Source organism: Sinocyclocheilus grahami, unplaced genomic scaffold (assembly GCF_001515645.1).
Source record: "Sinocyclocheilus grahami isolate Dianchi unplaced genomic scaffold, SAMN03320097.WGS_v1.1 scaffold430.1, whole genome shotgun sequence".
Classification (NCBI taxonomy): domain Eukaryota; kingdom Metazoa; phylum Chordata; class Actinopteri; order Cypriniformes; family Cyprinidae; genus Sinocyclocheilus; species Sinocyclocheilus grahami.
The window spans coordinates 249,163-264,259 of NW_015505609.1; the positions used below are offsets into that span (position 1 = coordinate 249,163).

A 15,097-nucleotide genomic window follows, 5' to 3' on the forward strand; every position below is an offset into this window, starting at 1 on the left:
ATCGCCGATCACAGAAAGCAGTATCTGCCGATACGATCACCGATACCGATATTTTTAAAGCCTTCTTTTTTTCATGAATAATTATTTATAGTGATGATCCAATCAAGATTTTTAGACATTTATTCAGAGCCTGAATTTCATTTTTGAAAATGAATTCCCCTCTTAGGTGACTCTTGTGAGAGGGGATTTTTTTTATTTGAGGAGTGGAGGGGGGCATATTTTAAACATTTTTCAAAAATATATATTTCTCTCCTAAATGTTTGATTATGCACTGCATTTTTGTTTTGACAGTCGTGCAATTGTTGCACAATAGCTTACACACAGCAGAAGCCTGATTTTGTGAGCTGTATGTAAGGCGGTCTATGCTGGGTTCACACATACTCCGTTTGCAGTGCGTATGCAGGCCATGTGCGGTACGTAAGTGATGCAGAAGCAGCTTTCACACAGCAGTCTGCAACTGATCTGTGGCTGTTTACCACAAAAACACATTTATCCCTTATTTTGATTTCAAATTCAAACATTGTTACGGAGAATGCTTTTTCAGCCTTGTGATTCTTTTTTTAAACAGTACAGTAATACAATCTTTCATAGACGTGTTTAAATGCAATAAATATAGGAAACACATTATTCAATGCTTTTTACTTTTGCATTTACTTCTAGATTTAGGCTATATTTTAAAGGGGCCATATGATGCTGCTAAAAAGAACATTATTTTGTGTATTTGGTGTAATGAAATGTTTATGCGGTTTAAAAAAACACATTATTTTCCACATACTGTACATTATTGTTTCTCCTCTATGCCCCGCCTTTCTGAAACGAGTCGATTTTTACAAAGCTCATCAGTCTGAAAAGCGAGTTGTGCTCTGATTGGCCAGCTATCCATTGCGTTGTGATTGGCCGAATAACTCAAGCGTGTGATGGAAATGTTACGCCCCATACCATATTGTGATGCCCTGTCCGGCCTGAGGGACAAGACAAAAACATTCAAACCCATTATAAACGAGGCATTTGTTGCATCCAGTGTGGACATAATTACAGATTATAATGACTTATACTGTCCTTTTTACGCGTTGCGTTGCATCGCGCCGCGTAAACATAAAACCATGACTGCATTTGTGATCGGAGAAATGACAACAAGTGCTACTCTACACTGCCCAAAAACTCTCGTTTGAATCGTCAGTGGCAAATTCTTTAAATATAAAAAACGTACTTACAGTCTGTGAGTCAGAACAGCTGGCATTGTAGTCTCCTCTACCAGGATCAGGAAACAGGCCTCCATAAATTGTGCTGGACACATCTGATTATTTGGGTTAAACTGTTCTGGAACAGTGTTGTAAATACAACTTAACCACTGATTTCTAGTCATGTCCTCTTTTGGAAGGCCAAACAAAGTAGTTTCGCTTTCACAATGAAACAGCATCACACACCGCGGCTTTGAGTGAGCGGAGGCCGGAGGCCTAGAGTGAGCGGCGGCCTAGAGTATGCGGAGGCCGGCTTGAGTGAGCAGAGGCAGGCAGGCTTGAGGACAGCACGGCCGGCGGATTTGACGAAGGAGCGTCCGGCGGGCTTGCGGCAACCACATGTGACGACCTCGGGCTGGACTCCGCTTCGTCCACGGTGAAAGCCGATCCGGCGATCAAGCAAGTGGCAAAACATTTAAACTACTTTTCTTACATTATCACAAACTTTCAAAAATAAAACTTACAATTGACAGAAACAGTCAGCTCTACTGGCTTTTCTTTTGCATTTAATTCTTTATTATAAGCAATCCTGCGGTTCATAAAGAACTTTGTTTTCCTACCTCCACAAGTGCCATCTATTATTGCCTTGTTTATCTAAAAGTGCTCTTTTCCTTTAAACCTAGCAAAAAAAGCCATAACCTATGTGTTGACTGTGAAACACAGTAGACTTTAATTATATGCATTTATTGAGTAATTACTTCATTTTCGTGTCAATCCATGTTCATATTTACCGCAAACAATGCGCCGTCACATTAATTCAGCACGTGCAGCGGAAACGATCTCCACACTGCTGCAGACGCACCGCTCCTGGAACGCACTGCTGGACCGCAACCGTGTGCAGTGTGAACGCTTTATCCGTTAACATGAGCGCGGAAAAATATACGCACCACATACGCACTGCAAACGGAGTAATGTGAACCTGGCATTATGTGTGTGCGTTGCAAGTGTGCATGAGTGCACGGTCTCCAGGAGAGCGCGCGAGTGCTGAATGGTTTAAACACTGGCAAGAATGAAAAATAAATGCAATTTATAAACTTTAGTGACGACACTACACTGCCTCGATTGTACAAGTGACAATTCCTTTGTCAACTGTGCTGCGTGCAGCACGTTTAGTGCAGATGCTATTTGGGCATTTTGAGAGAGAAAGAGAGAGCGCGCACGGTGATTCACTCATGCTGTTTGTGAAATTATGTCTTACAGAAAGTTTTCAAATTACTTTATAAGTTATTTAATGAAGAAATATGAATTGTACCTCACCTTCAGCATTATAATTATTTAACCCGCGCCGGACAGACTGAGGCGGTGCCGCTGCATGTTATGTCAAACCTCTGATGGCAGCGTCATCAGCTTGAGATCGGTCTTTTTAGAGACCGTCGATCAAACATCCCAAAGCGATTATCGGCCAATAATGATCGGTACCCAATCAATCGGAGCACCCCTAGTACGTAGTCCTCTCGACTTTGAGATCGTTTTGTGTTCAACTCCTGGGATTCTTTGTAGTCTTCAGCAAAAATAACCTGTTGTACTTCAAGGATGTAGTTGCCTTTTTATCTCTTGGTATACTTTTTTTTTTTTAAAGAATTAATTGGAGGTTGAACTGTTGGCCAGAACCTTAAGATAAATTCAGCTAATAACCCATACTCCAACTTCAAGAGTCCAATTTCAGGTTGCTTTTTCTTACAAGTCTTTAGTATTTATCCACCATCACATCTATTCAAGCCCCACTGTGTGAGGTCATGTATTTTGGGTCCTATTTTTTTTGTTCACAAAACCTCTTTGCGCAATAAATTTACGCCTTTGCTTCATTCTGTGACATCAATAATAACTCAACAGCGAATTCCACATCGAGCGTTTCTTCAGTGTGTGTTTCGCTGTGTGTAGTACATCTCATTTCTGTTGAATTACTCTGCGATTGATTTGTGGCTGCAGGAAGGAATGAGAAGCCTTTTGGTAATCTTCAAAATATGACAGTAAATCTCCTGGTTATGTCTATGAGCTGTCACCAGATCTGATGCCATCTATCTAAGAGTCAAATGTGATTGTAGGCTCACATCATGACAGAAAGAACTGAGGGAACATTTGGTCATCTGCTCACAAAAGAGACTTTAAAGATGGCTTCTTCTATGTCTCACGTGTACTGTTGGCGTGTCAATACTCCAGGCCTATACATTTTTCATATGAGTCATATTGCATTCCATCACACTATACTTGAGGTCTTAATGTAATACTTTAATGTAAACAAAGAACTTTTCATGGATATAAACATGCAGTGAAAGGGTTTAAAAGTCAAGCATGATACACCAGTGGATCTGGAAATATTCTAGTGGTCTTGGTCAAGAGGAAATAAAAGATTCACTATTACGGATGTACGATAGGAAAATTTTAGCCAATATGATAACGACTGATAGTAGCATTCTGTACTGTTTTGTCTAAAAATGAGAAAATTAAACTAGTAAAATTAATCATGAAAGAACTGAGGGAACATTTGGTCATCTGCTCACAAAAGAGACTTTAAAGATGGCTTCTTCTATGTCTCACGTGTACTGTTGGCGTGTCAATACTCCAGGCCTATACATTTTTCATATGAGTCATATTGCATTCCATCACACTATACTTGAGGTCTTAATGTAATACTTTAATGTAAACAAAGAACTTTTCATGGATATAAACATGCAGTGAAAGGGTTTAAAAGTCAAGCATGATACAGCAGTGGATCTGGAAATATTCTAGTGGTCTTGGTCAAGAGGAAATAAAAGATTCACTATTACGGATGTACGATAGGAAAATTGTAGCCAATATGATAACGACTGATAGTAGCATTCTGTACTGTTTTGTCTAAAAATGTGAAAATTAAACTAGTAAAATTGATCATTTTTCAAAATGTAAAGAGTGGAACAGTGAAAGGAGTGACCCAGAATGTTGTTGGATGATGGAATATGTTACTTTCACATTGGCCTGTAAGCAACTATCCAGAACACCTTAGCAACCGCCTAGCAATACCCTGGCAACCATCCTGGCATTGTGGGGGTGTGTTTTGGCACAAGCATTTTCTTCATAAAATGCTCATTTGTTTTGCTTTTTTTTACATTATTTTTCCAGTTAACCTTTGCAAGATGTTGCCACTTTATCAATGAAAAGAAACGTTTATCAAAAGGTTTATCAAAAGGTTGTTGTTGTTGTTTTGCAGTTCAGACCGCTATGTCAAGAGAAACCGTCTCCCACATGAAGTGTAGCACCAAGTAATTTGCTTACCTTCCGCTTTTATTTGGTTTAATCCAATTTACCGTCTCCTGCTTGCTCTCAAAGTTATCTTGGACTTGCTCTTGGGTCATACAGTATGTTTTATAAACTTGTCAAAGTATAAAAGTTTAAACTTGAACATCAGCACTGTAGTCGAAATCACAGACCAGGCTAAACCAGGAGCCCTGGTCCATGCTGTTTATGGTGTCGAACAATTTTCTTCAACACAGGTCTTGTTGGAAGCTTTATCTTCCCTAAAGACGTCAGTAAGGTTGTACACAAGGCCCTACCATAGATCTCCTGTTGTCTTTATCTCTGGATGGGCCATTAAGGGAAAAGCAATCACTGGTGTCAGCGCGGTTGGAAGGAGATGTGCCTAAAAAGTGACAAGGAGAGAAGTGTTTGTTTATCCTTGATGCTAGGAACACAGTGGACATAAGACGAGATTCCTGAGACGTTCTCACTGATGAGACTGTCTGCAGAGGCAGGAGTAATGAACCTTTGCTTAGTTATGATGCCATATTAGCATGTCACAATGCATATTTCAGAGCTCCAGACTCATTCTTCCCACTGTCGCTCTTTTGCGATTAACATTCTCAGTTGGTCGCACAAGCACATGATTTGGTCGCAATATTTTTATTTATCTATTTATTTATTTTTTGCTACAACATGGGATTAATCAATGCATGCTGATGAACTTTTATCATAGTTTATAGTTATATGAAAACGAAAGTGGTAAACATTTAACCATTCTTTTTCATCAGTAGTATTATTTGTGATTTTAATTTTGTGAACGGGAATTCCTCTTTTGCTATGTTATAAGCCAGACTTCAGGTGCTTTCACTTCACGATCTTCACGTTTTACAAGAAAAGATAGTCTGTTTTGCTTACATCTACACACCTTTTTGGGCCTAAAACAAAAGATTGATTAATTGTTATTCTTAATTTAAAAGCACAACAACAATAAAACAGTACGATACAATGACAAACTAGCTTACAAAACGTTTATTAACAAAAACGAATAAGACGAGGCATGACATACACCACATGCTGTATTATCATAATTTTTGCTACATTTTGCTCCTGCTGACGCGGCAAGTATAAACCACGCTCTACACTCGAAGTGCTGCGCAGTTCAAACAAGTCGCGCGGTTTCGTTATGCTTTCAGCTTCGTTTGCCATTTGATGTTTCTCATATGCAACAGAAATGGCAGCACTTATGAGTTAAACAACGTGGTGGTCGCACCAGTGCTTACAAAATCTAGTCGCACAGGCAGAATCCGAACGCAGATTTCCGTGCCATGCCTGAGCGATCGATTGAAATATTTGTCCTCTGGTTCCGAAACGGACGAAAGAAGCATCATCACTGGCACACCGCACGTGAAAAATAATTTCCCGACTGAGAAAATGCACGTGAACTCAAGTCGGAAAGCTCTAATAATACAAATCCAACACACGTTTGGAGCAAGGAGAGTGTCCATGTTGTTTTCACATTCCTCCCTTGTATTCACATTTCTAAACCTGTTGAACATAAGAGAACATTATAACCTTTTTACTCCACAACACCAGTCAAATGCTTCCTTTTGTGATGTGATGAGGCTTCTTGTCACAGAATGATGCAGAAAATATGTTCCATATGCTACTTTAAAAAGAATACATCGATTAGCAATAGATTATAAATTAGGGTGACCATATGTCCTCTTTTCCCCGGACATGTCCTCTTTTTGGACCTAAAAAAATGTGTCCGGCCAGGATTTCGCACACTCTGTGTAAAGGGAGCAAGCACATCTTACAAGATTAGATATTTGTCAATGAGCTCAGAATCTGTTGAGCAGCAAATACTCCAACATGGTCTTGTCAGTCATCTCTCCTTATTCTCGACCTGTGATCAGTCAAAGCTGACTGCGGTAGCGCTTGTTGGATGCAGGGTTGCCAAGTCCGCGTTTTTTCCACAGAATTGGGCTACTTTTAAACTGTTGCCATAGGTTGATTTTCCCAAGTGGTTTAAAGGTTTGAAATATTGCATAAATTACATTTGAATGAAATGCTTGTATTGAAACATTTTGCATTCTACCTATGATAAAACTTTCATGGACTTCTACATTAACTGTTCCCTCCTGGTGGAATGACCTGCCCAGCTCAATCCAAGCAGCCTTAATATTTTCAAGAAACGGCTGAAAACACATCCCTTTCATCTTCATTTGACCCTCTAACTCTAGCACTCTCTATTCTAATGCTACTTCTAATTTTATCTGCTTGTTTTTTTTTATTAAAAAACTTGACCCTCTAACATTTGCACTCTCTATTCTATTTCTATTCTAATGGCCAATCCATCATTTTTGGGGGGATTATTTATTTATTTATTTTTTAATAAGTATCGGTTCAGGCACCGTTTAGGCACCGCAACCGTTTTAAAAGTATCGATTTGGCACCGGTATCGAAAAAAAACCAAACGATGCCCAACCCTAATTTAGTCACAGTCTGGAGCCCTGATAATTGCTAGCCATGCATTAATCTGTAGGGTAATGTCTGAGCTTGTATTACCTACCAGTTAAAGGTCAGTAAAATACTTTTTCTTTTTAATTACTCTCTACACTCTCTACACTGCACTCTACCTGAGGTATTCCACTTTCAGTCTTTGAGGAGACATGAAAAACAGCGCATACCGCAGGAACGGTATAACAGAAAATGTTAGTGGTTTTGAAACTTTTCAAATCACGGTATACCGTGAAACCGGTAATCGGCCCATGCCTAATCTTGTGACACTGAAGACTGGAGTAATGAAGCTGAAAATTCTGCTTTGCATTACAGGAATAAATTGTGAATAATTGACAACAGGAATAAATGAATAAAAATAAACACTGAATTGTAAAAATATTAAATTAGGAAGTGTACATGCAGATTTATGCAGATTTGAATTAAATCTTTTTGTCTGAACAGGTATTTCCTTTGTATTTATGTATTTTCATGATTTTCAGTATTTTTGCATTACATTAATGAGAATTTGAAGAGGAAAATGTGCTTAAACTTCATGACAATAATTCCATAGTGAAAATAGTAATAATAATTTTCCTAAAACATGATGCAGTTACTTTATGCAAAATACATTTTTTCTTTTCTTTTCTTTTCTTTTCTTTTTTTTTCTTTAATTTTTTCTTTTGCTTTTAGGGTGAAATGACTGACATTGTCTCAAGCATCCTTGCAGTTGTGTACATTTTTGTCCTTTTGTCTCTTGCTATTGCCCAATAAATAAAGTTGTCTGTAAGTATGAGCATTTGAACATAAACGTCAGTATTTATGTGATCTCACGTGATATAAGATGCACACGAATAACCGCAAGTGCCACATGTTCAATGATGATCCTTATTCAGATCATAATCCTTAATAATCCTTTGGATTCATGCTAAAAGCGCAATCAATTTGAGTAATGTGCACTAGTTGCCTAGTTTTCTAAAATGAAACCGTGACTTTTCAACAGTGTTATGAGATTGATGGCTGTTTGATCTGGGTTTATTGTGCAATATTACTGCTCCTTGGGTAAATCTCACCTGATGTATATGTTCGCTCTGCTATTGTGCTTTTATCAGTTTACTCGTTCTCTCCATAACCCTGGCCCAAACAAACAAGTCAGGCCTAGTGTAAGAACTCTGTGATTGGCAGGCAGGTTTTAAATGATTGGTTTCTGACTTTGAGTTATGTATTAAAAAAAGTGGATCAGTTGGCTAATCCTACTAGTGTTTTTCAAATGTGGGTCGTGCCTCCCTTTTCCTTCTTTATTGGTGACCTAATCAACTGCTCTTTTTTTTTTGATATGCCTCCAAAAGTAGTGAAAGATTATTAATAGAACGATTGCCGTGGTGCTGAGGCCCCTCCTGGTGTTTTGGTATAACCAAGCTGTGACTCAACATGTACGTCACCTCTTGTTATTTTAGAACACAAACCATCTTGTCAAGCAAGAATAACAAAAAGCCTTTTGGATGAAAAAATAAACATTGTTTAAACACCTCCCTGTTAGGATCTGTTTGTTCATTGTTTCTTTTGGCACCATCTCACAAACACAGCAGCCGGGCGTATCTGCATGCATCCAGCATGCATCCGAAATCAGCGTGTTAATAATTGGCTAGTCTCCTCCTCAGGTGAATTGGGTGTTTTTCACCTTGCGAGATACTTGTGTCTTTGTTTCTGTCCTATTCACATTCTTGCTTGTTAAAATCACCAGCCGCTCACACTGTGGAAATTATTAAACGGATAAGATGAGACAAGTGAACGCATTGATGTCAAAGTGGCAGACGGACACTTAATTGCATGCTAATTGCCATTAAATTAAAATGAATTATAGTTTAAATTTGAAATAACTCCAATTAGCTGAACTTTAGAGTGCTTTTTGACCCACTTAAAGGGTTAGTTCACTCAAAAATGAAAATTCTGTCATTAATTACTCACCCTCATGTCGTTCTAAACCTGTAAGACCTATTCTGTGTCAGCTGCGCCACGCGGATATGTTTTCTATGTTGTTTACTCTTTGATTTGAACGAAAACAACGTATCCGCGTGACGCAGCTGACACAGAATAGCATACGCTGTTTACGTTCAGTGGATATTCTCCAAAATGGCATCAGGGTGACGCGGAGGAGACGAATGGTTGAATAAAGTCGTTATTTTAGTTTTCTTTGCGTACAAAAAGTATTCTCTTAGCTTCGTAAAAGTACGGTTGAACCCCTGATGTCACATGGATTATTTTACCGATCTACTTGCTACGTTTCTGGACCTTGATCGTGATAATTACATTGCTGTCTATGGGAAGGGTCAGAGCGCTCCCAAAATTCATCAAAAATATCTTAATTTGTGTTCCGAAGATGAACGATCTTACGGGTTTAGAACGATATGAGGGTGAGTAATTAATGACAGAATTTTCATTTTTGGGTGAACTAACCCTTTAAGTATATCTTTATATGTAATTTGATCATTCCTTCTATTGTCTTTGAAATATGGTACAAGTGATCAGCTGAATGTACTGGCAATAATTATGGTAAACAAAAAATCTTTTAATGTCACCTCGTGTATGTGATGTATTTAAATATTTAGTTCATTTAAAATAGATGAACTTTAAATGTAACACTGAATAGCAAACTACAGTTTAAATTATAATCATACTTGTCGTGCTTTAGTGTGTTAGTGAACAGATCAAATTAAGTGTACTTCTTTAAACCATTACAATATTTAAAAAATGATTTAAAATGTACTTTAAACATGTAATTTGACGTTTATTACAACAAGCACTTTTTAAAGTAATACAGTACATTCAAAACCCTTTACTGTCTATGATTTGATCCATAACACAGTCTTTCAATGTATTTTGTGACTTTTTGTCAGAAACCTCTAGAAAAAAAGTGCGGGTGACCAGTTTAATTACTTTAAATTTGAGCAGCTTAGCTCAATCGACAAGCTGCAGTTTCAACATAACTTCCCCTATATTCTGGCAGTTGCATAGTTCTCAGATAATGTGAGCGCTGATTTAAACCAGCATTCATCCTTAGGGAGCTGTGTGTGTGTGTGTGTGTGTGTGTGTGTGTGGCCATACAGTATTACCGCCACACTTCAGGAGATCCGGAGCCATCTGTACAGAGCCACTTAATGGGCACCTTTAGTGGCGGTCGGTTATTGGGAATTCCAAATTCTCTCCTGTCCCTTTGATATTTAGCAAACGGGCAGCAGATTATGGGTTTAGTATACTTAGATAAAAGAGCATTTACTTACCTCATTAACCCTGTTGTCCCTAGACAGACCATTCAATTTATCACACCCACAGCCAATACTGCACATTCCTGGTTGTCCTACCTTGAATCAAATGCTAACATGTGTTTGTCTCTGTGTTCCTCAGGTTTTAGTCTATGATTGCGTGAGAGCTGCGAGAGCAGAGCGGGGACCGAGGGGGAGCAGTGCCAACCTGGAACATGGTGCCTAATATTTGCACGTCCATGCCCTTCCTGCCTGTTGGGCTTCCTCTTCTGCTACTGCTGAGCTGCGTGCAGTTTTCCTCTCAGGCAGACAGTAAGTACAACTCCTCAGCTGGTTAGTCATTTTTCCTGTACTTATTTCTGTACCTTGTGAAATTGGAAGTGCATTGCATTGTGGAATTGTTTGCAGGCATGAGTGAACACACCAGTGCTTCACTCGCGTAGCACGATGTGAACTCGAAATTCAAACAAACCGTTCACCTGAACTTTCCGTGGTGTTTAGATGAGCGATGCATTTCGATGTAGCCATTGATCAGAAAGCGGTTCTCATGGGACGCTCTGCTTTATTGTCCTTGTGAATGAGTGTGCGGATTGCTGAGATGCGCCGTGAGTGACACGGCAATGTTGTGGGTGCCACGGGTCGAGCGGCGGTCAAGGCTCAGTTCTGGCATGGGTCAGAGAGCCATTTAATTCGCCATGTGATCCATCTGCACCGCTGTCACAAGGCTGTTGTAATTCCATTAGGCCTCTCTGTCGCATCGGCTCGCTCCCTGTCTTTCTTTTTCACTTGCTTCGTTTAACCTTTAAATCTTTCAGCCACTCAGAGGCGGTGCTAGTATAAGAGTAACCTTGAAGCTTCTTCTCTTGACTCCTTTTGCCACTTTCTAAGCCGCGAAACCTTTGTGATTGAAAATCTTGCCTCAGCTTTCTCTATGAAGACTTTTTCAAAACGATCTCTGATGTAAAGTAACTGACTAAATTTCAAAACGTTTAAAGAATAACTTTAGTATTTCAAGTGTTTCGAATCTGAAATGTCATCAAATCAATCTTTCTTTGACAAATGAAACATTTGATGGGAAATTCTCACTTAAATTTACATTTACATTTAATCATTTTGCGGATGCTTTTTTTCAAAGCGACTTACAAATAAGGATAATATAAGTAATTAATCCAACAAAAGAACAGCTATATGTACAGTAAGAGCTGTGACAAGAGGCAGTTAGTCTTACAGAGTACGTGAAGCTAGATTTTATTGAACTTTTTTAAGCAAACAGAAAAAATTGATCAAATATAAATGGAATAGTCAGTGAATACAGTTGCACAGTATGTCAATTATTGTTCCTTGTTGCCCCCCCCCCCCCCTCATTTATCGTATTGGCAGATATTAGATATTCCATTGTTCATGGTTTTTGTCCTGTTTTTATATTCGATTTACCTTTGCTATCAACTGATAATTGAATAACACTGTTAAATTTAACCTGAAAATGCAAATCTGTTTTTCATACTGTACATTATGTAAGGGATAATGCACATCCAGCCGGTTGTTATCTCAGAATAAACCCCGACAGGGTGATCAGGACCCTGACGCGAAGCGGAGGGGTCTTGTATCAGCCTGAAGGGGTTTATTCTGAGATAACAACCGGCTGGATGTACATTATCCCGCTTATTACACGGCTAAAACGATTTGTTTTTACCATATATGTTGAAATGAATGCTGAAGTCTTCCATTGTAACACGCAGTAGTTAAGTGTTTTCAGTCACAAGATGGCGCAAGACAGTCAACGATAGCGGAGTGACTCGTTAAGCATATAAGTCGTACCGGTCAAGATAACTCGTAATACCCGGATGAGCGGTGTGTTATTCAATTTGGCGGTTGTTATCTAGGAATAACATACCGCTGGATGGCGCGATTGACCAATCAGAATCAAGTATTCCGCAGAGCCGTGTAATAAAATGTTTTAATGCCTAAATTCACTAAATGTAAACATTTTAAGCAAACATTTAAAATGATTGATTTCAGTGTTTGTTTGTTTTGTTTTTTTAGACTAAATCAGTGTAGAATTTTAATATTGACTGTTTATCAGTTATCACTAAAAACATGCAAGTAATTATTGGTTTGAATTATAATATCAGTGCATCCCAATGAAAAACATCACATTACGGAAGTAAAACAGGTTACAAACACCTTTTCATGTTGACTTCACGCCTAATCTGAGCCTAACCTGATTTAAGACAGTCGTTGTCACACTGTCATCAAACTTTATACCTTTTTGCTTATTCCTGTCTTGAGTTTTGTGTCTTTTGTTTAGTGTTCTGCATGTTCTCATCTTTAGCGCATTAACACAGCACCCTCATTAGTGTCATCACATGCTGCTGTAGACCAGCTGCTGTAGGTGATATTGATGGTTTGAGAACGAGTCTCCAGGAGCTTTGCTCTAGATTTGACTATACTTAAGGTTTCAGACATCTAAATCCTAGTGTGATACTGCTTTACGGTGATGCTTCGTTGGTATAAATACTTTGTAGATATTCAAACAAATAAAACTTTAAAAATAGAGGGGAGGTTAAATATTGACTACCACGAATTGTCTTTTTTGTGTTGTTGTCTGTAATCAGAGAGGGTTGAGTTGCTAAACATGAAAGAACTGGCTTTGCAGCACTCTGAATTATAGGGCAGTGGAGCCAGAACTACAGGGTGGGGCATCACGAACGTTGATCACCATGGTAACAGAGCCTACCTAAATCAGACGGATGAAAAATTAAGGCACTTTCTTATTCTGAATGCTCAAAGAAGTCAAGATTACTCGAACTGCACAGGAGCTCCAGCGAGGAGACTGAGGGCTATTCCTCGAGCCTTGTTTAGGTGGTTATGTCTCATTTCTGTGATTGGGGTCTTCTTCATAACTGCTTCCTCCAGACGTGGTGTCTAGCGTTTACATAACAGTCTTCTCACAGTCATTTTTGTCTTTAAGAAGTGGTCTTTCTCTCAGCTGGAAGAAGTGAACTAATTAGTAACTGTCTAAAATGATAAACTGCAGATCTTAAGTTTTGTCAAGAAATAAGCTGAAATTGAATGTGGCAGATTTTTCTGAGCACAAATTACTTGATGAAAATGAGCATTACTTTTATACCAGTACAAAAAATAAGACATAAATAGCTACAGAGGCATCTGTGTAGAGACTAAAATTAATTGTGTATCATATTTTTGTACCGGTTCATAAAATGAACCACTTGAATGAAGTCATACACTAAAATGAATTGGAGCTCCCAATGCTTCATTTGAGAGAGAGCTCAAAGTAGGTGATCATGTTTGAGCATTATTTTGAATCTCTCAAATGTAAACCTGTACATGCAGTACAGTGTAACAAAAGTGTTTTTTTTTTGCCATATAAGAAAAATAGCTTATAGCTTGTTACTTGAAAAGATATTTTGTTTAAAACAGTAGGGCTGGGTTTTGACACAAATTTCACGATTCGATTCTCATTCACAAGCTTGCGATTCGATTCGATTCAATATTGACTATTTTGGATACATATCAGGTACATGGCAAATTTTCTCAAGGAAAAAAAATCTCTCAACTAATGCTGTAAAATATACATGAGAGTCAGCTGGTACTACATTACTATAATATTGAAGGTTAAAATTGACTGATTTGTAGGCTAATATACAACTGCTAAAATTACACTTAATGAAGTTTTTAAAATAATAAAGTTGCAATTAGCTACATAATAATACTTCTACTTTAATTAGTTTTTTTTTAAATATAAACATTTAAATAGTGGCTGTCAAAAACTTGATGGATTTATTCACAGTCATACACTAAAATGAATTGGAGCTCCCAATGCTTCATTTGAGAGAGAGCTCAAAGTAGGTGATCATGTTTGAGCATTATTTTAAATCTCTCAAATGTAAACCTGTACATGCAGTACAGTGTAACAAAAGTGTTTTGTTTTTTTTGCCGTATAAGAAAAATAGCTTATAGCTTGTTACTTGAAAAGCTATTTTGTTTAAAACAGTAGGGCTGGGTTTTGACACAAATTTCACGATTCGATTCTCATTCACAAGCTTGCGATTCGATTCGATTCAATATTGATTATTTTGGATACATATCAGGTACATGGCAAATTTTCTCAAGGAAAAAAAATCTCTCAACTAATGCTGTAAAATATACATGAGAGTCAGCTGGTACTACATTACTATAATATTGAAGGTTAAAATTGACTGATTTGTAGGCTAATATACAACTGCTAAAATTACACTTAATGAAGTTTTTAAAATAATAAAGTTGCAATTAGCTACATAATAATACTTCTACTTTAATTAGTTTTTTTGAAATATAAACATTTAAATAGTGGCTGTCAAAAACTTGATGGATTTATTCAAACATAAATTAAATATTGAAGAACAGTAAAAATTATAATGATATGGTGCATATATTTATTTCTATTATATATTTTCTAGCTTACTAATGAGTTTATGGTCACCGAATATGTTTTTCTGAGGTAAATGTGACGTAACGTGACATTGTTTACAAGCCGTTATATTGATGTCTTTGCGCGGCTGAAACACTAATCTAATTGAGAGATTACATGAGACAGGATAAGAATTGTAAAGTTGTACTCTTTCTTTTAACTTACATTCGGATGTTTAATCATGATCATTTTGTGCTGAAACTGGTATTAATTAGGGGTGTAAATCGGATGGTTCGTCACGATACGATACGATACCGATTCTCATACCCAGCATACGATATTTGGAGATACTTCAAAAAATTCTATGATACGATTTCGATACGATTCAATACAGGAGACTATCGATCGATATTATTATATTATATACCTATTTTAAACAACCATCTACATTTTTATTAACTCACAAA

General features: G+C 37.7%; 1 protein-coding gene across 1 annotated transcript in view; it reads left to right on the plus strand.

Annotated features, from left to right (window-relative positions):
- LOC107551707 (receptor-type tyrosine-protein phosphatase F-like) overlaps window positions 1-15,097 on the plus strand; it is a 301,032-nt gene that overhangs the window by 142,972 nt on the left and 142,963 nt on the right. The window contains exon 2 of the mRNA XM_016233423.1: window positions 10,362-10,531. Coding sequence (XP_016088909.1) covers window positions 10,435-10,531 — 97 coding nt within the window. The 5' untranslated portion in view covers window positions 10,362-10,434. The remainder of the gene's footprint in view (window positions 1-10,361; window positions 10,532-15,097) is intronic.